Genomic DNA, 21,065 nt, shown 5'->3' with positions numbered 1-21,065 from the left:
TCTACAATCTGTTAATAAAGTTTTCAATCAATCAATCAATCAATCAATCAATAAGACCTCCACCTGGATGGAATGACGGGGAGATGGGCGGAGCTATTTGGTGGGTGGCTGTCACTCAAAGTGTGGGTGGAGCCAAGCCAATAATAACCTGCTTTCATGAGGCTGAAAAATGCTGGTTTTGAGTACAAGATTAGAAATATAAAACAATGATTATTTTTGGAATAAAAATTACACATGTGTTACATAGACTCACAGGAAGTGTGTAAAGTTGCCCAAATAGTGCTAGGAATAGGAAAGCAGGGAAGACAACGCCAGGGAAAGATCAAATAAGCTATTGTATGTTAGATAACTTAAGTGATATGAGCAAAGAGGTATTATTAAAGTTGTATAATAAGATATGGGATGAGGGGTATTTGCCGACTCAGTGGAAAGAGTCAATTATTGTTCCTATATGCAAGCCAGGAAAGGATCCAAGTTTAGCAGGAAGCTACAGACCGATAGCATTAACATCACATGTAGGGAAAACTATGGAGAGAATGATAAATGAAAGGTTACAGTATCATATAGAAAAGAATGAATTATTAGAGAGTTATCAGAGTGGGTTCAGAAAAGGGAGAAATACGATAGATCCAGCTATATGTCTAGAAAATGAGATAAGGAAGGCGCAAGCTAATAAGGAAAGTGTAGTAGCTATATTTTTTGATGTGGAAAAGGCGTATGATATGATGTGGAAGGCAGGACTATTGATCAAGTTAAAACATATGGGAATAAGAGGGAGAATTTATAAGTGGGTGGAAAACTTTCTAACAGGTAGGTCAATATCAGTACGGGTAGGGAAAGAGTATAGTGGAGAGTATGTAGTGGAGAATGAGACACCTCAAGGAAGCGTAATAAGTCCAGTTTTATTTTCTATTATGATAAATGAAGTGTTTAAGAATATAGAGAGCAGTATTGGGGTGGCATTATTTGCAGATGATGGGATTATGTGGAAAAGGGGAAGGAATATAGAGTATATAGTTAAGAAATTACAAGAAGCAGTAGAGAAAGTAGAGAAGTGGACAAAAGAGTGGGGTTTTAGATTTTCAGTGGCGAAGACAAAGGTGGCATTTTTTACCAGAAGGAAAGTGTCAGAACAGGTTAGTCTTAAGTTATATGGGGAAAGGTTAGAGAGAGTAGAGTGCTTTAAATATCTAGGGATTTGGTTTGACAAAAGGCTTACGTGGGCAAACCATATAGGAAAAGTTGTTGCTAAGTGTAAGAAAGTATTAAATATTGTAAGGTGCCTGAGGGGTAGGGAGTGGGGAGCAGGTAGGGGTTCTTTGAAAGCTGTGTATATAGGGTTAGTAAGGTCTGCTTTAGATTATGGCTGCATCGTGTATCAGTCTGCATCGAAAACGTTATTAAAGAAGTTAGATATAATACAGTATCAGGCGTTAAGACTGTGCTGTGGTGCGATCAGAACAACCCCAGTATCTGCATTGCAAGTGGAAATGAATGAAGCTCCTTTGGAGTTCAGACGGAAGCAGATAGCGTTAACGTATTGGGTAAATTTAAAGGGCCATAAGGAGAGTCACCCCACTCAAAAGGTATTATTAGAGTGTCAGGAAAAAGAAAAGAAAGAGTTTAAGAGTTTTGGGTGGACAATAGGGAATGATAGTAGGGAGATAGGGATAGGGGAGATGGAGATAAGCCCGACGGTACCATTGTCTGATGTTCCACCATGGCTGTTTGAGGAGGTGCAGGTAGATTTTCATTTATTGGAAAGAAGGAGGGAAAGAGGTGAGGAAGTGTTGGATAGGTATGAAGTTAGTAGGTATATAGAAAGTAAGTATGGAGAGCAGATTAAAGTATACACGGATGCATCAAAAACAATCAGTGGCAAGGTGGGGGTTGCATTTATAAGCACAGAAGTAGATATCATGGAAAAGGAGAGGGTGAGTGATAAATTGTCGGTATACACAGGTGAGTTAATGGCTATTTTGTTAGCTATTAATTGGGTGGAAACAATTAAACCAAGCAAGGTATTAATAGCGTCAGATTCAAGTAGCGCATTAGTAAGTATAAAGAACATAGAGTCAGAATCAAGGCAGGACATTATTTTAGAAATAGCGCAGGCGATGTTTAGGGTAAGGAGGGTAGGCGCAGATGTGTGTTTCATATGGGTGCCAGCACATATAGGGGTGGAGGGGAATGAACTGGCGGATACATTTGCTAAGGAAGCAGCTAGTAGAGTAGAAGTAAGTAGGGAAGTGAGGTACAGCAAGGCAGAAGTTAAGAGTGTAGTTAAGTATGAAATGAAAAAGAAGTGGCAGGAGGAGTGGGATAGAGGAAGTAAAGGTAGGCAGTTTTATAATATCCAGAGCAGTAGGGAAGATGAGAAGTGGGGGTAGGAGTACGAGGGAAGAAGTGATTGTATCAAGAATGAGATTAGGGCACACAGGGCTAAATAGTACACTTAGGTTAATGGGCAAGCATGAGACGGGTAGGTGTGAGTATTGCGGTAGGCAGGAAACAGTGGAGCATGTGTTAGTGGAGTGTAGTAAGTATAGGGAAGAGAGACAGATCCTAAAAGAAAGGTTAGAGAGAGACCACATCAAGCTGGAGGTAAGAGAAGTGTTGCGACTGAGTTCAGGGAATGTGGGGTATAGGGCAATTTTTAATTTTCTAAATAGTACAGGTTTGAGTGGTAGGATATAGAGTAGTGTAGAATAGGGATTGGCATGTGCATAATCCATCTAGCTCTAAAATCAATTTCAGTAGGTGGCGGTAATGCACCAACACGTTAGTGCCAACCGCCAATAAACATTAGAAGAAGAAGAAGAAGACGTTACGACATGTTTACGACAGTTACAGTAAGTGGGAGTGGCGCGAGAGGTAGTCATTGTGCGATTGATGAACCACGGGAGGTAGTAATAAAGCGTCTTGTTAACCAACCAACTGTTCCGTTGTCCGTTAATATCCAAGATATTACATGTACAATCGTCGTTTCTGTAAATGAGGGAAACCTCAGATGCTTACGATTTTAAATAAAGGTTGAAATAACGCACCACTGTCTGTAACTGACCTTGGGGTCCAGTCGTTGCCAGGTATCCGTTGTCAGACCGATATAACTCACGATCCCTAAAAAGAGGGGAGGGAGGGAAAAAACGAGTGGAAGACACAAATAGAGAGACACAAAGAAAGAGATGGAGAGAGGGAGAGAGATAGGGAGATGGAGAGAGATGGGGAAACAAAGAAGAAAATAGAAGGGAAAGCGGGAGAAAGAGTGGAAGACAGGATGAATCAATGACCACCTTATCCACAATCTCACCTTTCAGTTTTGCATATCTTGTACTGTCAATTAATGTTTGTTGTGTGTGAGATAGAGAGGGAGTGTGTGTGTATTCAAATGATGTCCAGTCACTTACTGTACAAAGGCTCTTGAACACAGACAGTGAATGATCGCACCATCCGTGGAGCAGTTCTTCTGACTGAAGAAGATATCGGCAACGATACTCCACGACTTGCTCGTATCGATCATCATACAGACAGAGACAATCACTGAGTCAGTGACACAAGGAACCAAACTCAACAACTAGCTTGGTTGTTTTTATGACGAATTGTTACTGTTACTTTTCTCTTTCAATCCATATGTCTCGTTTTGCTACCAAAACATCTCAAATCAAACGAAACTAAACGGATAGATAAATGATTGATGACACAACTCCACAAACAGGCTCCACCGAAACACACGCACGTTGTCGCTGCGTTGAGAACATACCGAATATTGGTTCCTGGTTGTGTCCCATATTAAAGGCACCGGGTAGAAACGTCTTCATTGTATGCTAGCTGATCACGAGAAAGAGGGAGTCCAGCAAGTGGACAAGAACAACATGTAGGTGTCCTTTGGTTTTCTCGTGTTTAATGAAATTGCCTCGTAAATGCGACTGTACTTATAGACACGTTGAATGAGTTGCTAAGTGCAGAATATACAATTAACAGATGTGTTCCTTCTCAGTGACAATGGATCGATATTTCTGCTAGCTAACGTTAGCTTGAGCTAGCTGTCAAAATAACATGACTGGAGGAAGTGTCGAGGAGCAAGAGAGAACCAAAGAGCTTTATAACTATAGGTACTATTCCATTGGTGGATTATTTTCGTTTTGTGTTTCTTTTTCGTTTACCCAGTTTGTCCATGCAAGGCATCAAGCGCAGTGTATCATCATAACTAAGTAATGCGCCGTTAACGTTACACACTTGAAAATAAGGTTCGTGTTTTTCAGAATAAATGTATGTCAGTAGACTGTTTTATTATGGTGGTGATACATGGGTCAACTTTGTGGGCAATGTTGGACAAGAGACATTTCAACATGATATACTGATTGCATGCATCACTATGAATTGAAAATGAGGGACCCTGGTGTAAACAAGACAAACGTCTTTCTCTGGTCTGCATCCCCTTAACAATTGTGTGTATTGAGCCGTACTGTATACCCATTCTGCAATCTGTTAAATACAATTTCATTCATTCATTCATTCATTCATGGTAACCTCTTGTTGCCTAGATTAATTATATGTTGTAGTTTTCTGTCTCACTGTATTACCGCATTACCCAACATGTTGAGTGGTTCGTCATAATAATACTGTATTAGACTTGATTGATTGATTGAACATTTTATTAACAGATTGCAGAATCAATGGGTACAATACAGTACAGCTCAATACACACAATTGTTAAGGGGATGCAGACCAGAGAAAGATTTTCGTCTTGTTTACATCAGGGTCCCCCATTTTCAATTCATCTTAACATATATGACATACAGATAGACAGTACTGCTACATCTAGACATTTATGACATACCAGATTTACAAATACAGTACTGTTTGTGATACAAAAAGAGAGTATACATTTGACGAAGAAACTGTACATTGGAGGGGGTTGGGTTAGGACATTTACTGTACATTGGAGGGGGTTGGGTTAGGACATTTACAGGGGCCAGTTTCGAATAGCAGTCTCCCGTAGGTGCTCTTTGAGAGTGGTTTTGAAAGTGGGTAGTGAATCACATTCCTTTACAGCTGTGGGTAGGGCGTTCCACATTGATGTGGGATAATTGCGAAACGTGTTAGTCCCTTGTTTGAGCCGAATCTGGGTTTAACATGATTTGTGGAGCTCCCTCTGGTGTTGTGGTCATGGTATACACTGACCTTTGGGAAGTATTTTGACATGTACATGGGTACCTTAGTCGTGTAGTGTATCTTGTATATTCCATCCGCCCCTGATTCTTTAGTTTTTGCTGCAGGGAAATGGATGGTCCTGGACTATAGATCAATCCTAGCTTCGTCTGTGGTTTATGCAGCTGTGGTCCCGTGAACAAAGCCTTTCTTTATCTGATAAGGCAGGGGAGTTCGAATTTTAAGCAGCAATTAAAAAACGTTGCCATCCGACGTCACCAGTGTCAGTGCATTCTCTGCAACATCCGGTCATTTAGGGTTAGCAATTTGGCTTTTACAAATCGGAACATTAACAAAACATACAATCTTTTGGTGAAACGCAATTTTTAAACGGAAAGGAAAATACGACATTTCTGCCATAGGCTGGGGAAAAGAACCGGGGCCTGCGTGATAAGTCTATTCATAATGTTTCTGGGAAACATAAGGTTGCCATGCAATCAGTAACAACTAGCCCCTTTTGTGACTGTGATGCACGCCAACAAGGTTTGGCTGAGTGTGGCGTGCATCACAGTCACAAAAGGGGCTAAGTAACAACCTACCTACCGAACAATGTTGAACAAAAAGTTGGATTATGTATCTAAATGCATCTGTCTGTCATATTTCGCAGAGTGTATTATTTGCTATGTTGTGTGTCGTTTCCCCCCTGCAGTCTGTCTAGTCACACCTATAGAAGAGATATTGATATCAAAACACTGGCACACAGCCAATTAATTTGGTCACGTGCCGTTATACGTTTTCAGCCAGACAGAGTTCATTATGTCCGAATGATGTCTAAAACCAACTGTACTTATCTTATTTGATCATGTTTACTAGGGATGGGAGTAATACAGCATAGTCTCTCAATATGTTGGTGGCAATATTCTATTGTGGACGCCCAGTATCGTTTAAAAAAAAATCAAATGTTCTTTGCTGCAATACAAATGATTGAAGTGAGACAGACTTTAACTTATTAGATAAAACATGTTTAAATATATTATGTTCAGTTGAAACAAGGTAATAAATCGCAATATATCACATTGTTGAAAAATTGCAATACTATCTTATTGTGACAATAAGTATCATGATATCGTATTGCGGTGCCTCTGGTGATTCCCACCCCCTATGTAATAGTGTCCTAATCACGCATAATGGTCTGGAAGACACAGCCATTAGCTTTCTGTCTGAAGCCTACAGCTTGCTTGACATGATCAATCTGTTTGATTCCTCTGTCATTATTCAGGTATTTTTTTTTTGATTCAAACTTCACACCACCCCTGATTTTTCAGAAAGGATGATAATTAAAAACAATCTGACATAATTCATTTTCATTATACATTTTATTGAACAAAATTGTCTATCATAATTCACATTATCATAAATAAATAAAAAATAAACCCTGGATTCCATACTCTCCTAATCCATAATGTGGCAACAAATCATAGGGGATTGTCTCCCCGCCCAAAAAAAAATATGGTTCTGGAACAGACAAAGACTTGTTGACATTCTGCTTTATTGACATTGATTCTAGCCCACATTATTCGTCCTCTGTGAACTCCCTCTCTCTCTCTATGCTCTCTCTCATGTGTATCTAAACAGCAGATGGTATCCCCTCACGGTGTGGATCCTTGGACTCTAGACAGGCTGGCTGGCTGGCTGACTGTTTTGGCTACATGTAGCTAGTTTACTGGCTGGTTGGGCTGACTGACTGACTGACTCCAGCAGCATGTCAGACAGTGGGAACCAATCCTGCCTGTCGGGAGCAGTGGACTCTGTCTCCTTCCTGGCAAGTGTGTGTGTGTGTGTTCAATACATAGGAACACTGGGATAATATTGGCAGACTCACATTGCACCACACCCAGCACATTCCTTAGTATTCCAGAAATCTTGACTTGAACACAAGTTCCTGTTTAATTATTTAACCAATTAATTGATCCTTATGTGACGGATCATATTGGTCTGCGTTGTGTTTGATGTTAAATGAGAATGTCCAGAGGGGGAGTCGAACAGGGGGCTCCTGCGTCCGTGGGCGACGACACAGGCCGCTGCACTAAGAAGTGAATTCACTCCTAACTACCGTACCTATGCGTCTGTTAACCCTGTTATGGGGAAGTGAGTTTAATTTACCAGCCCGCACTGCCACAGTCACTCGTCAACACACCTGTTTCCGTGACTGTGGACATACCCACGGGCTTCCCCGTTACACTTAGGCGTGCATGTGTGTCTGTTACATGTATGGGAGAGCTGGGGTAACAACAGCAACAGCGATATGCAAGATGATAGAGAAGGGGGAAATGCAGACCCTACAAAAATTAAAGGAGACATTTGGACTAGAAAACAGGGACCACTTCAGATATCTACAGGTTAGAGATTACTACAATAAAGAAATAAGAGGGGACAAGGACGAAGAACAGAATGGAATAATCAAGATGATAGTATGGGCATACGAAGGGGGGAAAGGAAGGGTAATATCAGCACTGTACCGGGCTATAATGAACAGCAAGGGACACACGACCGATTATATAAGGGAGAAATGGGAGATAGAACTAGAGATAGGAATAACAGAGAAGGAATGGGGTAACATATGCGAGGTGCAGCACTCAACAACAGGATCAAGGGTATGGAAAGAATTTGGATGGAAAAACATAATCAGGTTCTTTATAACCCCAGAGTTGAAGGGAAAGTATACACCAACACAAAGGGCATGCTGGAAGATGTGTGGGAAGGAGGGGGCAAATCACACGCACATATTCTGGGGATGTCAGAAGCTGAAGGGGTATTGGGAGGAGATAGGGGAGGCAATGACCAGAATAATAGGATACGGGTTACCACAAACGGGACTGGTGCTTTACTTAGGGGACCTGACGCACAAGGGTATACAAGGGGGGGGACAAGTATTTAATAAAGATAATGCTGATATCGGCCAGAAAAGCAATAACGAAACTGTGGTACAAAGAAGATCCGCCAACAATAGCACAATGGGTAGGAATAGTAGAGGAGATACAGGATATGGAGAGGATAACACACATGCTGAGGCTACAGAAAGAGAAATTTGGAAAAAGATGGGGAAAGTGGGAGGATTATAAGGGGAACGAAAACGACATCACAGAGGAGGAAACAAATGCAACACAAGAGGGCGAAGGGTAAAGGAGGAAAGGGGTTCAAGGAGGGTGTCACACACCTTTGCTTTAGTTAGTTTTTTCTATTTTTATTTCTGTTGGGTATGACAATTGTTTTATGTTTTTTGTACTTTATTATTTAGGTCTGTGTAACAGTGTTGTTTTATGATGTGTTTAGTTTTAATTTCATGAATGTACCCATATATGTATGTCGTTATGTTATGGATGTCAATATAAATGTTATGTTGTATGTCCATAAATGTTGAATACAAATTTAAGTTTAAAAAAAAAAAAGGGCTAACTGCTCACTGATGATTGGTCCCTAGGTGTGTGTGCTCCATGCGTTTCAGGACTACCTGAGTGTGTTCGAGTATCTTCTCTGGGTCTTCACTCCTCTGGCTATTGTCTTCATCCTACCCTTCCTCATTGTTATCCTCCTCTACCTCTCCATACTCTTCCTCCACGTATACAAGGTACGTACAAGACAGTTTCCAGCTTTTATTTAACAGGGGCCCGTAGTTCACTCTGCTTAAGAAGCCATATCTGATTTAATAATAATACTAACTTTATTAATATATCGCACCTTTCATACATTGATTGCAGTTCAAAGTGCTTCACAGCAAATAGCACAAAATGAACATAGGCATACACTATAATATATAAAAATAGCATGCAGTTGACAGAATAAAATCAATAAAGTGCAGACATAAGAATAGGTATAACAGGCAATAAAAGTAGTGCAATGTAGAAAGTGCATACATGAATAGGCATACAATAAGTAGAATAAGCACAGTGTTGCTCGAAAGCATGTGAACCCCCCTGGAACAGCCAGTCCCCCAAACACCCCACACATCAATCCCCACCACATCCCCATCCAAGCCACACCCCCTGATAAAGCATGTCATGACAAGACACACCCCCTGATAAAGCATGTCATGACGAGACACCCCCCCTGATAAAGCACGTCATGACATGACATCATCATAACATTATTATTTTCGCAGCTGGTAAATTAAAAATAGCCAAATAATGTTGTGATACTAAACATATACCTTGCATGCATGATTCAGGGGATGTTAGCCTAGACACTGGCGCATAATTAATTATAAGGATGTGAACGACACACATGTTTTGCTAGTCGACGTGCTGGAGGCCTAAATCGAGAAATCGTAGGTTTCTTTTGGGTGCGTTTTTTTTAAGACCTATCGGCTTAAGATGAGATAAGATAATATATTCCTTTATTGATCCCCTTGGGGACATTTGGGTGCCATAGCAGCATGGGGGGGAGGTGAGGTACAGGTATGGGCAGGGTAATAGAAGAAAGATATAAATATAGGCAATAAGATTTGATCTGAGTATAAAAATATGAGAAAAAATAAAGGTACAGATGATGGCCTGTATGCTCTATTGGTTATATTATGTTACAATAAATATAGGCAATAAACTATTTGAATCCTAATTACCATAATTTTCGGACTATAAGCCGCGGCTTTCCCCCCCCCATTTTTCGACCCTGCGGCTTATATAGCGGTGCGGCTAATCTATGGATTTTTACAGCTAACTGGGCTCGCTCCCTCAGCTCTGTGACCGTCAGATCAGACTCGTAAATCTGCTGCAGCAGTGCACGCCTTGCCCCTCCTCCCCCTCACAGTCGAGCCCTCCTCCTCCCCCTCACAGTCGAGTGCATGAGCAGCTCCTCTTTCAACATAACGGAAGCATTAAACAAAATTACCCAGTCGACTATTCACTTTAGTTTAATACATGCGGCATTGTCTAATGTTATCTAGCTGGCTAGCTACTGATAGCTCCTGATATCAACGTCTGATATCATCAGTTTGGCATTCGATTTCGCAGGTGATGGCTAGCGTTGGCTAAGTAGCTATCGTTCCGTGAGCTAATGTTAGTAGCTACCTAGTGTTGGCTAAGTAGCTAAGTAGCTATCGTTCCGTGAGCTAACATTAGTAGCTACCTAGTGTTGGCTAAGTAGCTATCGTTCCGTGAGCTAACGTTAGTAGCTACCTAGTGTTGGCTAAGTAGCTATCGTTCCGTGAGCTAACGTTAGTAGCTACCTAGTGTTGGCTAAGTAGCTATCGTTCCGTGAGCTAACGTTAGTAGCTACCTAGTGTTGGCTAAGTAGCTATCGTTAGTACCTAGCTACCGTTACTGTTTAAACAAAAATGTTAATAAATGGGAGCTTCCTCAAACAGCCATCTCTTTCCCGACAATCCCCTCTGTGCACGAACCCTTACATATGGTAATTAAACATTAAAACACCTGCGGCTTATAGTCCAGTGCGGCTTATATATGTACACATCATTCAATTTAGCTGCTGCGGCTTATATTCAGGTGCGGCTTATAGTGCGAAAATTACGGTAATTACTGACAGTGAATTGAAAAGTGGAAAGGAAGGTGGAGATCACATGATTTTTGTCCACATAATATATATATAATGTAATCTCTTAGATCACAAGATTCTGTCTGATATAATTCTGACCAAAAAAGAGCAATCAGGATTGTAACCAATGAGAGCTATAAAGCACATACAAATTCTTTGTTTTTAAAAGTTTCAGTCCTGAAATTAAAGGACCTGGTGGATTACAAAACCGCCCAGTTCATGTACAGAGTCATACATCACAGCCTTCCTGACAAGATACAGAAAATGTTCTGTGAGAGAGCGGGACTCATATAACCTTAGAGGGAAACTCAAACTGGAACAGCAATCTTCAAGAACAACCAGGAAGGCTATGTGTATTTCTCTGTGTGGAGTTACCTTGTGGAATGATCTGGAGGAGGAGACCAAATCTATAAGGATATTAAAGAGGAAGTTCAAAAAGATGGTGTTCGCAAAGTATACCAGGGAGGAAGTCCAACTTATTGTATGAGAATGATTTGAGGGGAAGGGTGACATGACAGTATGGTCTAGTGTGTGTGTGTGTGTGTGTGTGCATGTGTGATTGCGTTGTGTGTGTGGTTGAAGTATTTGCAAATTGTATTGTATCATATGTTGTGTATTGTAAATCGTGTCGTATTGTACTTGCTGAAGTATATATAATCTTGCAATTAGTTATTTGGTGGGGGATGGAAACGGATAAGCTTTGCTTCTTCCATCTCCTTTTCAAACGGTCTACAGTTTCTGGCTGTTTATTTTTTTTGGGGGGGGGGGGGGTTGTCTTTTCCCATTTCATTAATTTTTTCAAATGTTGTTTTGCCGGACAATGGTAAATGTAGCCAAACTAACACTGTGGTTTGAAATAAAACGATTGAATCTTGAATCTGTATAACAATAATCTCCCGTTTACCAAAGAAGTTTTTATTTAATTAGTTTTTATAGTTTTTTTTAAGGTTCAACAACAACATTACATACATACATACAAACATACATACAATACATGACTACATATAACCACACAATACCTAAAATTAGGGATGCTCGATATTGGCTTTTTTACCGATACCGATATACCGATATTGTCCAACTCTTAATTTCCGATACCGATATCAACCGATACCGATATATGCAGGGTTTCCCCCCCAAAAAATAAAAAAATTTGGGTAAATAAAGGTTATAGAAACGTAAAAAAAATAAAAATTTGAAAACCGATACCGATATTTTCCGATATCACCCGATATCACATTTTAATGCCGATATCGGCCGATAATATCGGTAGGCCGATAATATCGGACATCCCTACCTAAAATAAATGAAAAAGAAAGTAGACAAAAAGAGAAAAAGAAAAGTAATAATAATAATAAAAGAAAATTGCATCGTTCTTATACAGGTTGTCACTTGCCATACAGAAATTGCCTATCTAATAAATCACTGTTTTATGCCTAAGCATCCTCAGCCAGGAATTTTAGATTAAAATAATCTAAAAATTGCTGCCAAACTTGGCAACATTTCTGGTTAGAGCCCCTGGTGGAGTATTTAAGTCTCAAGTTTTAGGTGTGCCATGGAGCGACTGGGTGGCACAGCGGACATTGCGCTCGTCACCAACGCAAGAGACACCGGGTTCGACTCCGGCTGTCGGCGTTGCCTCCGGCTTGGGCCAGCCATCATACTAACTCAATTGGCAGAGTTAGCGGGTGGAAGTCGATGGGTGGTAATCTGGATGTTGTGGACAGTGACTCCTACAGGTCGGTTGGGGACGCCTGCACAGCAGAGACAGGAAATGGCGTGGGTAGTGTGAGCCTCCCACACGTTACTCCTCGCCAATGAGAGTCCGCGCTGGCAGGTGAAAAGAAGTGACAGGCTGCCTCGTGTACCGGAGGGGACGCGTGTAGCTTATTCCCAGCGGAAGAGTGCGTCGCGTGCTTCCGCGTTTTCTCTTATTGGCCATGACGCCCATGTGACCACGGCAGCGCGAGAGAGCTGCAGCGCGGAAATAGGCTGTCTATTGCCTCGCGCTGCAGCGCGGAAATAGGCTGTCTATTGCCATTCTCTAAGACAAACTCTAACCTTAACCAGCTCCTTAACAGCGCCTAAACTTAACCCTTCTAACCTTAACCAACTCCGAAACAATGCCTAACCTTAACCTTAACCTTAACCATGCCTAACCTTAACCTTAACCAACTCCGAAAGAATATTGCCATTCTCTAAGACAAACTCTAACCTTAACCAGCTCCTTAACGGCGCCTAAACTTAACCCTTCTAACCTTAACCAACTCCGAAACAATGCCTAACCTTAACCTTAACCTTAAGTTAACATGCCTTCTAAACTTAACCGGCGAAAGAATGCATGTTAAAAAAAAAAAAATTGAAGGGATTCGAACTTGTCACCAACGGACCGCAGCGCTGCCAGTTGAGCTAAGCGTCGAATGAAAATCATCTGGGATTACGGCTACATAATGCCGCAAGCTCTGCCGCAAGCTCTGCCGCTCCGCTCTGCGGCTGCCGCGGGGCGTGTCGCAGCCAATCAGGGAAAACGCGGAAGCACTCGGCAGCACTCTTCCTCTGGGAATAAGCAATAAGCGGAGGGGACACGTGATGCAAGGCTTCTATCCTCCCTACGACCGACATATGGGGGGCATATGCGAGCAACGTTCAAGACAGGGGAGGGGAGAATTGGAAACAGCGAAAATTGGGATGGGGGAAAAATAGAAAATAAGGAGAAAAAGTGGATAAAAAGTTTTAGGTCTGCCATCACATCTTCGACCCAGCGTCGATGTGATGGAGGAATGGCTGACTTCCAGTTAAGCAAAATAAGGCGTCTAGCCAACAAAGAGGAGAAGGCCACAGCATCTGATTGAGCTGACCAAAGAAGTTTTTAATTAAACTGTATAGTGGTGGGGCGCCCAAGTGGTGAACCATGTAACGCGCTGCGTCGCGTCGCGGCACGGCCGACCCGGGTTCGATTCCCGGACCCGGCGTCATTTGCCGAATGTCTTCCCCCCCCCACTCTGTCTCTATCTCTATCTCTATCTCTATCTCTATCTCTATCTCTATCTCTATCTCTATCTCTATCTCTCTCTCTCTCTCTCTCTCTCTCTCTCCTGGACTGCCCAGTAGCAAAAAGCGATAAACGCTACAAAATAAATCTTACAAAAAAAAAAAAAAAAAAAATGTATAGTGGCATGAATAAAATCAGGCTTTGTATGGGGGATATGTGTTGCCAGATTAGATTGATGAACCATTGTATCCCCTTCATACATTGTGTTTAATTATTCCTGCGTACAAAACCACCAAAATGAAAGAAATATTGAAGCCCCCTTTTCACAGCATAATGTTGGCAGGTATGGGATTATGTCCAATTACTCTGTGTCCAATAAAAAGCTGACCTGCGTGATCACATGGCTTTGTTTAGAACATTTGGTGTGCTTGACGAGGTGTAGTGTGAAAAATGCAACAATGTTGCAACTTCACCCCTGAATCTACCTGAGTCTACCGAACTATAGGGTGTAAAAGCGACCCAAGTCACCACATCAGCCTCCCTGTTTGAACTGACAAAAATGCGTTGAGCTGTTGTGAATATTTAGTTGTTAAAACTCACTTCCCAGGTTAAAATACAATCATTTGGCTCATTCGAAAGCCTTGCCTTAGAGCTTGCTCATGTCAGAGTAGCATTGCCATGTGTCACGCCAGCTGGCACCAGGACTCGTGGGTTAGAGACCGGAGAGCGAATCACCCTGAGAAGAGGATGTATTTTTGTCAGTGTGAAATACCACCTGTTGTGTGACAACGGGATGACCGGCTATCTCTCTTCTTTGTTCTGTTCTCTTTCTCTCTCTCTTTCATATCTGACTCGCTCTTTATTCTATCTCTTCATCCTTCTTCTTCTCCCTCTTCCTCCTCCTGTATTTCTGCTCCTCTTCCTCCTCATTCCTCTTCTTTACCTCCTCCTTTCCCTTCTTTCTTATTTGTCTTCTTCCTAATCTCCTCCTCCACTCCATCCTTCTCCCCCATCTTTCTCCATATACCCCTCCTCCCATCGTTATCCATGTGTGATGTCCCTCCCTCCTCTCCCACGCCTTCCTCCTCTTTATCACATTCTTCCTCCTCTTTTATCCCCATATTCTCCTCCTCTGTCTCCTCATTCACCCCTTCCTCACTTCTTTCTCCTTTTATGGTCTCCTCATCTTCCTCACCGTTCCTCACTTCCCACCCCCCTACCTCTCCTCTCATAATCATCCTTGTGTCCTCTTTTCTCACCTACTCCTCCTCACCTGCTCTCCCTCATCTCCTCCTTCTCTTCCTCCTCCTCTTTCTCACATCTTACTCCTCCTCCACATCCTTCTCTTCCTCATCCTCCTCTTTCTCACATCTTACTCCTCCTGCTCCTCCACCCCCTCCTACCTCTCCTCCTCTTCCTCCTCTTTCTCACATCTTTCTCCTCCTGCTCCTCCACCTCCTCCTACCTCTCCTCCTCATCCTCTTTCTGACATCTTCCCCCTCCTGCTCCTCCACCTCCTCCTCCCTCAGAGGAAGAACCAGCTGCGGGAGGCCTATAGTAACAACCTGTGGGATGGAGCCAGGAAGACCCTGGCTACTCTCTGGGATGGACATGGTCTCTATTGGCATGGTAAGTGTGTGTGTGCGTGTCATATGTGTTTGGTGAGATTACTAGGAATGAGAGAATGAGGGTTGAAGTATGTGTGAATGACTATGATTTCAATAATAAAACGGCAGTCTGACTTCATGCAGTCATAGGATTTTGATATTCTTTTGTGATTTGATATGATTTAATTTAATGTTCTTCATATATATTGTCATAGAAACCTGTGATGACTTTAGTCTACCATGTGATTATAACATTCTTTAGAACAGAGATTAGTCTTTGACCTTTGCCTGCAGTATACTTAGCATATTATAGACTTAGGGAGTGGCTACACTGATCGATCTCAAGACACAGATACAATAGAAGGAAGGTATTGCTTATGTGGTTGCAGAAACAATAGCTTTTCTATTTTCTGTTTCTTTCTCGCTTAAACATCTAGCCTAGGGACTACAACTGGAAACTAGAAACCCTGCTAATGTTGGCATGTTTACAGTTTTTAATTTGTATTCATTTATAAATGTATAACTGTTGCTTGATATGCACTGTCCCTGATCAAATAAACTGAGCAAACTAAACTAAACACATCCATCAGTTCCAAATGTCCGTCCTCTCCAAACACGAATAACAATCCGGCAGAGACGGACACATCATCAGCCTGGAATGGATACTCGTAAAAAAATTATTAAAAACAAATGTAGACGGATAAGCACAATGGATCAGTGAGACCAGGGCCCTAAAGTTATATCTAACCTGTTCCAACCATGAATAAGAATACAAATAATAATGATAATAAACTTTATTTGTATAGCAGTAAAATAGACATACAAATTAGCATAGAATAGACAGAATAAAAGTGATGCAAAGAATAAGAAAAAGGGTAAAAGCAATGCAGATAATAACAGTACAAATATTGTCTCACACAGTTTAAAACTTGAGTCTTTCTTCCCAATAGATGAATGGTTTGTTTAGTTATCTGTAGCCTGTTCCCATCCCTGAATGGCTTGTGTTTAGTTATCTGTAACCTGTTCCCATCCCTGAATGGTTTGTGTTTAGTTATCTGTAACCTGTTCCCATCCCTGAATGGTTTGTGTTTAGTTATCTGTAACCTGTTCCCATCCCTGAATGGTTTGTGTTTAGTTATCTGTAACCTGTTCCCATCCCTGAATGGTTTGTGTTTAGTTATCTGTAGCCTGTTCCCATCCCTGAATGGTTTGTGTTTAGTTATCTGTAACCTGTTCCCATCCCTGAATGGTTTGTGTTTAGTTATCTGTAGCCTGTTCCCATCCCTGAATGGTTTGTGTTTAGTTATCTGTAACCTGTTCCCATCCCTGAATGGTTTGTGTTTAGTTATCTGTAACCTGTTCCCATCCCTGAATGGTTTGTGTTTAGTTATCTGTAACCTGTTCCCATCCCTGAATGGTTTGTGTTTAGTTATCTGTAACCTGTTCCCATCCCTGAATGGTTTGTGTTTAGTTATCTGTAACCTGTTCCCATCCCTGAATGGCTTGTGTTTAGTTATCTGTAACCTGTTCCCATCCCTGAATGGCTTGTGTTTAGTTATCTGTAACCTGTTCCCATCCCTGAATGGCTTGTGTTTAGTTCAGTGGCGTAACTCTCTCTCCAGGTGTGCCGGGGACAGATTTGTGGGCGTGGCGAGTGACGTCGCTGGGGGGGTGGGGGGGGGGGGGGGTAGGGGTTGCTGCAAACTATTATTTTTTGTAAATATTGAACCACACAGACAGCAATCAGAATACTGGCATTTCCATAACGCTTTGCCACCGCGCATTCAGTCCACACTGCAGCTTTCATCTCTACAGTATATTTTCAAAAACATGAGGAACAACTTTGCTTGAATTGTCTTTATTATGAAAACTAAAACAGGACGTTTGCATATTCTCAATGTTGCTGTCGACGTTGTCGCGGTCGCGTCGATGTGGGGACTTGCTTCTTCAAACCGGGTGGACAAAGTTTACAGACAAACGTTAGATTGTTTCCGTCTGAGTCAGTACTGACTTTAACGTTAAACTATTTTAAATCCCCAAGCACCGACGTCAAGATGTAGAGTTCTCTGAGCGAGTGCTGCTCTCGACCTGCTGCTGCGCAGCGCTCAGCTTCTGCTCGCAGACGCAGATTCAGCTGTTGTTGTGATGAGTCTGATGACGTAGCAGGGGTTGACAGGCGCGTTGCCAGATCGGTTGGTTTTCCACATAATTTTAAAGCCTGTTTACGGTGTATTTTAACTGGGTTTTCGGCTGAAATACATATGAAATCTGGCACATCTTTGAACGCCGTTATAACAGAGTGCTGAGAATGAACGCACTTTTGAACTCCTAAGTGCTCCTAACTACTAAGTGCAAGCCCAGATAAGTACTCGCTATTTGCATATCAATAGCGCCGGTCGTATTTAACACACCTGACGACCGGCGCTATTGATATGCAAATAGCGAGTGCACTCCCAGTTGATTTCAGGAACGCACCACACACACACACACACACTGCTGGTGTCGTCACTGCTGCTGGTTTAGCTCTAGATAAGGGCAAGAATGCGACCCCCATCTACTCCTCTTTGCATAATAGTAGGACAGGTAGTCAGAAGGGGGGGGGACATAACTGCATTCTGAAAAAATGGGGGGGACCCATTCCAATGTCCCCCGTGGGAAATACGCCCCTGGTTTAGTTATCTGTAACCAATGTTCCCTCTAAGGTGCGCGCACGCACATGGCCAAATGCTCCCGCGCACATCTGAAATCGGTCGCGCACAGAAACGCTTGTGAAAAAAAAAAAAAAAAAGACGTTTGTTTGGATGCACGTAATTCACATGTTCTGGGTTGGCTAGCTCTTGGATACGATCCAACCTATTGCGTGGCACCACAGAGAGACGATTTAGTATCGGCGTCTGTGATTTGCCTAAATGTTTGGCCCTTCCTGAATCTGCAGCAGCCGACGCGGAAGTGAAAGCGGTAGGGAAAATATACACGCGGACGGGCGAGACGCGACGACAGGAATGAGCAGTTGCAAAAGAACAGATCTGACAGCCAGCAAGTGAAAGTGCTCATTGACAATGTACTACTTGTCATACAAATGAACGCATCGATGCTGTCTGTTCAACAGATCCATGATCATGTGGCAAAATATGTGAGTATCCCAGAACACTGGCGGAGCAAGAACTATGCCTTTTGAGTTTGTGAAGTTTCAAGTTTCAAGTTTCTTTAATAGTTGTCATACAGAAGTACAGAATACTTTCATACAAAATGCTTCTTACTGTTACGCTCCAGAGACTGTGCTAGACAAGATAGTATCAAATAACATAGTATAGCATGTCATTTAGAAGAAGAAAATGAGGTCACAGTGTTCGGTATAGACATATGTACAATGTTCTGAGTTACCATATAATATACAATACTATGCAGTGTACTAATGTACAGTACTATATAGTGCAAAGCAGAAATGGGATGAGGTACAATTTAGGTACAATTTACAGTAAGGTGTACGAGTTGTAGTGCAATCCTTCATCAATAAATATAAAGTGTGGGGAGTGGGTGCTACAGTGTGTTTGTTTAAAGTGGGTGTGTGCTATAAAGTGTGTGGAGTGGGTGCTACAGTGTGTTTGTTTAAAGTGAGTGTGTGCGTGTGGATGTGTGTGCTATGTGCGTTTGGTGGTTGTTGTTGTGTAGTGTTCATTGTTCGTTTAGCAGCCTGATGGCCTGGGGATAGAAGCTTCTTCTGAGTCTTTCTGTGCTCGCCTTGAGACTCCGGTATCGCTTGCCTGACCGCAGCAGTTCAAAGAGGCAGTTGTTCGGGTGACTGGAGTCTTTAATGATTCTCTTAGCCTTGCCCTTGCAACGCTTGTTGTAAATGTTCTGGAGGGTGGGGAGCCCCCCTCCAATTGTGCGTTCGGCTGAACGTGTCACTCTTTGTAGTCTGCTTCGGTCTTGTGCAGTGCTATTCCCAAACCAGGAGGTGATGTTGCCAGTCAAGATGCTCTCTATTGTACATGAGTAGAAGTTCTTAAGGATCTTCTGACTGACTTGGAACTTCCTTAGGCGCCTGAGGAAGTAGAGGCGTTGTCGTGCCTTCTTCACAACACTGTCAATGTGTGTGGTCCATGTCAAGTCCTCGGATATGTAGGCTCCGAGGTACTTAAAGCTGTTGACTCTCTCAACCGGTGCCCCGTCGATGCTGAGGGGGCTGTAGTCCTTGACCCCCGACCTCCTGAAGTCAATTAATGCAATTGTACAGAATGAGACTATGTGCAATATTCGAAATGCGTTTCATACTTTGATAGTAGATGAGAGCACAGACATCACAGTGTACAAAATGCTAGTTCTGTATATAAAATACAGAGAGGAAAATGATGTCAACTACAAAACTGAGTTTGGTGGCATCATTCAGTTAACGTCATGCACTGCTCCAGCTATTGTTGAGGCTATCACGCAGTTTTATTCCAAACATGAATTAGACATGCAGAGAATGGTGATGCTGACCTCTGATGGTGCCTCAGTAATGCTAGGAAAGAGGAGTAAACAAGTGACTCTTTTCTGATGTGCAGTGTTCTGATGTGCAGTGTGCACACAGACTAACAGAAAGGATTAAGTAAAAGCTATGACCAGACCAGAGGAGAAGAGCTGCCTTTGGATTATTTTATTTATAATTTTTTGAGGAACAGAGGAGTAAACAAGTGACTATTTTCTTATGTGCAGTGTTCTGATGTGCAGTGTTCTGATGTGCAGGTGTTCTGATGTGCAGTGTTCTGATGTGCAGTGTTCTGTTCTTATGTGCAGGTGTTCTGATGTGCAGGTGTTCTGATGTGCAGGTGTTCTGATGTGCAGTGTTCTGATGTGCAGGTGTTCTGATGTGCAGTGTTCTGATGTGCAGTGTTCTGATGTGCAGGTGTTCTAATGTGCAGGTGTTCTGATGTGCAGGTGTTCTGATGTGCAGTGTTCTGATGTGCAGTGTTCTGATGTGCAGGTGTTCTGATGTGCAGGTGTTCTTATGTGCAGTGTTCTGATGTGCAGGTGTTCTTATGTGCAGTGTGCACACAGACTAACAGAAAGGACTAAGTAAGAGCTAAGACCAGACCAGAGGAGTCTGGAAACTTAAGCCAGACCTTTCTGTTCCCCGAAGTCGGATTTTCTAAATCACCATGGTAACGGATCAGAAAGTTTGAGCCTGGTCGGGAGCAGGGTTTAGTTCAGTTAGCTGGATGAACCATGGCCACGCCCCCGCAAAGAAATGCCAGCTCGCTTCCTGAAATATTTCTCACAGTCTAGAGATCCCATTATACCATTCTGAATTATGTTTCTGTGCTTCGTTTTCCTAGAGGGGGCTTTTGAAATGTATAATAATAGAACTAAATGCTGATAATAAATCATATTCAGCCTATAGATTTACTTTGTCCTAAATAAAATAATGCACGTCATATACGGCGCTCGGAGTGCGATACACGCTGCATGTTGTTATTTTAATAACGGCGCATTGCAAATGTGAATCCCGCGGGGATATTTTTAATTAATGAAACCTATCGGCCGTTTGGCTCTGATTAGTTTCATATATTCTCCGCTGTAGATTTGCTTAACGGAGCGCCCGGATTGTGTTTCATTCAAGCATAAAATTGAAGTGTCTATGCGTGGATTGTGGTTTTTGTGGATTATGAATTACGAGGACTCTGAGGATTGTTGAATTGACGGATTTGAGAAATTGAATGAGCCGTTGACGTCACATTAATGCATTTGAGAATAAAGAGATAAAACTTCATTCAAAAGAAAAA

The 21,065-nt window shown here is 42.1% G+C and overlaps 2 protein-coding genes across 5 annotated transcripts in view; one reads left to right on the top strand and one right to left on the bottom strand.

Moving 5' to 3' along the window:
• The window catches only part of tgs1 (trimethylguanosine synthase 1), a 136,966-nt gene extending 133,252 nt beyond the window's left edge, over positions 1–3,714 (bottom strand). Inside the window, exons 1-2 of the mRNA XM_084326798.1 lie at positions 3,408–3,714; positions 3,065–3,120 (exon numbers count right to left, since the gene is read on the bottom strand). Of these exons, the coding sequence (XP_084182924.1) occupies positions 3,065–3,120; positions 3,408–3,523 (172 nt within the window). The 5' untranslated portion in view covers positions 3,524–3,714. The remainder of the gene's footprint in view (positions 1–3,064; positions 3,121–3,407) is intronic.
• A 124-nt stretch (positions 3,715–3,838) lies between these two features.
• The window catches only part of tmem68 (transmembrane protein 68), a 41,804-nt gene continuing 24,577 nt past the window's right edge, over positions 3,839–21,065 (top strand). The window contains exons 1-5 of one of the 4 annotated variants that reach the window (XM_084327335.1): positions 3,839–3,874; positions 4,168–4,247; positions 6,787–6,973; positions 8,633–8,779; positions 15,223–15,322. In XM_084327335.1, coding sequence (XP_084183461.1) covers positions 6,914–6,973; positions 8,633–8,779; positions 15,223–15,322 — 307 coding nt within the window. In that variant the 5' untranslated portion in view covers positions 3,839–3,874; positions 4,168–4,247; positions 6,787–6,913. Of the gene's footprint in view, positions 3,875–3,994; positions 4,113–4,167; positions 4,248–6,786; positions 6,974–8,632; positions 8,780–15,222; positions 15,323–21,065 lie in introns of those variants that run through there. The other 3 variants (XM_084327337.1, XM_084327338.1, XM_084327336.1) reach the window with 3 other exon arrangements.

Source organism: Notolepis coatsorum (assembly GCF_963971535.1).
Source record: "Notolepis coatsorum genome assembly, chromosome: 13".
In the NCBI taxonomy this organism is placed as follows: Eukaryota; Metazoa; Chordata; class Actinopteri; order Aulopiformes; family Paralepididae; genus Notolepis; species Notolepis coatsorum.
This window is presented reverse-complemented; position numbering and strand designations above follow the sequence as displayed.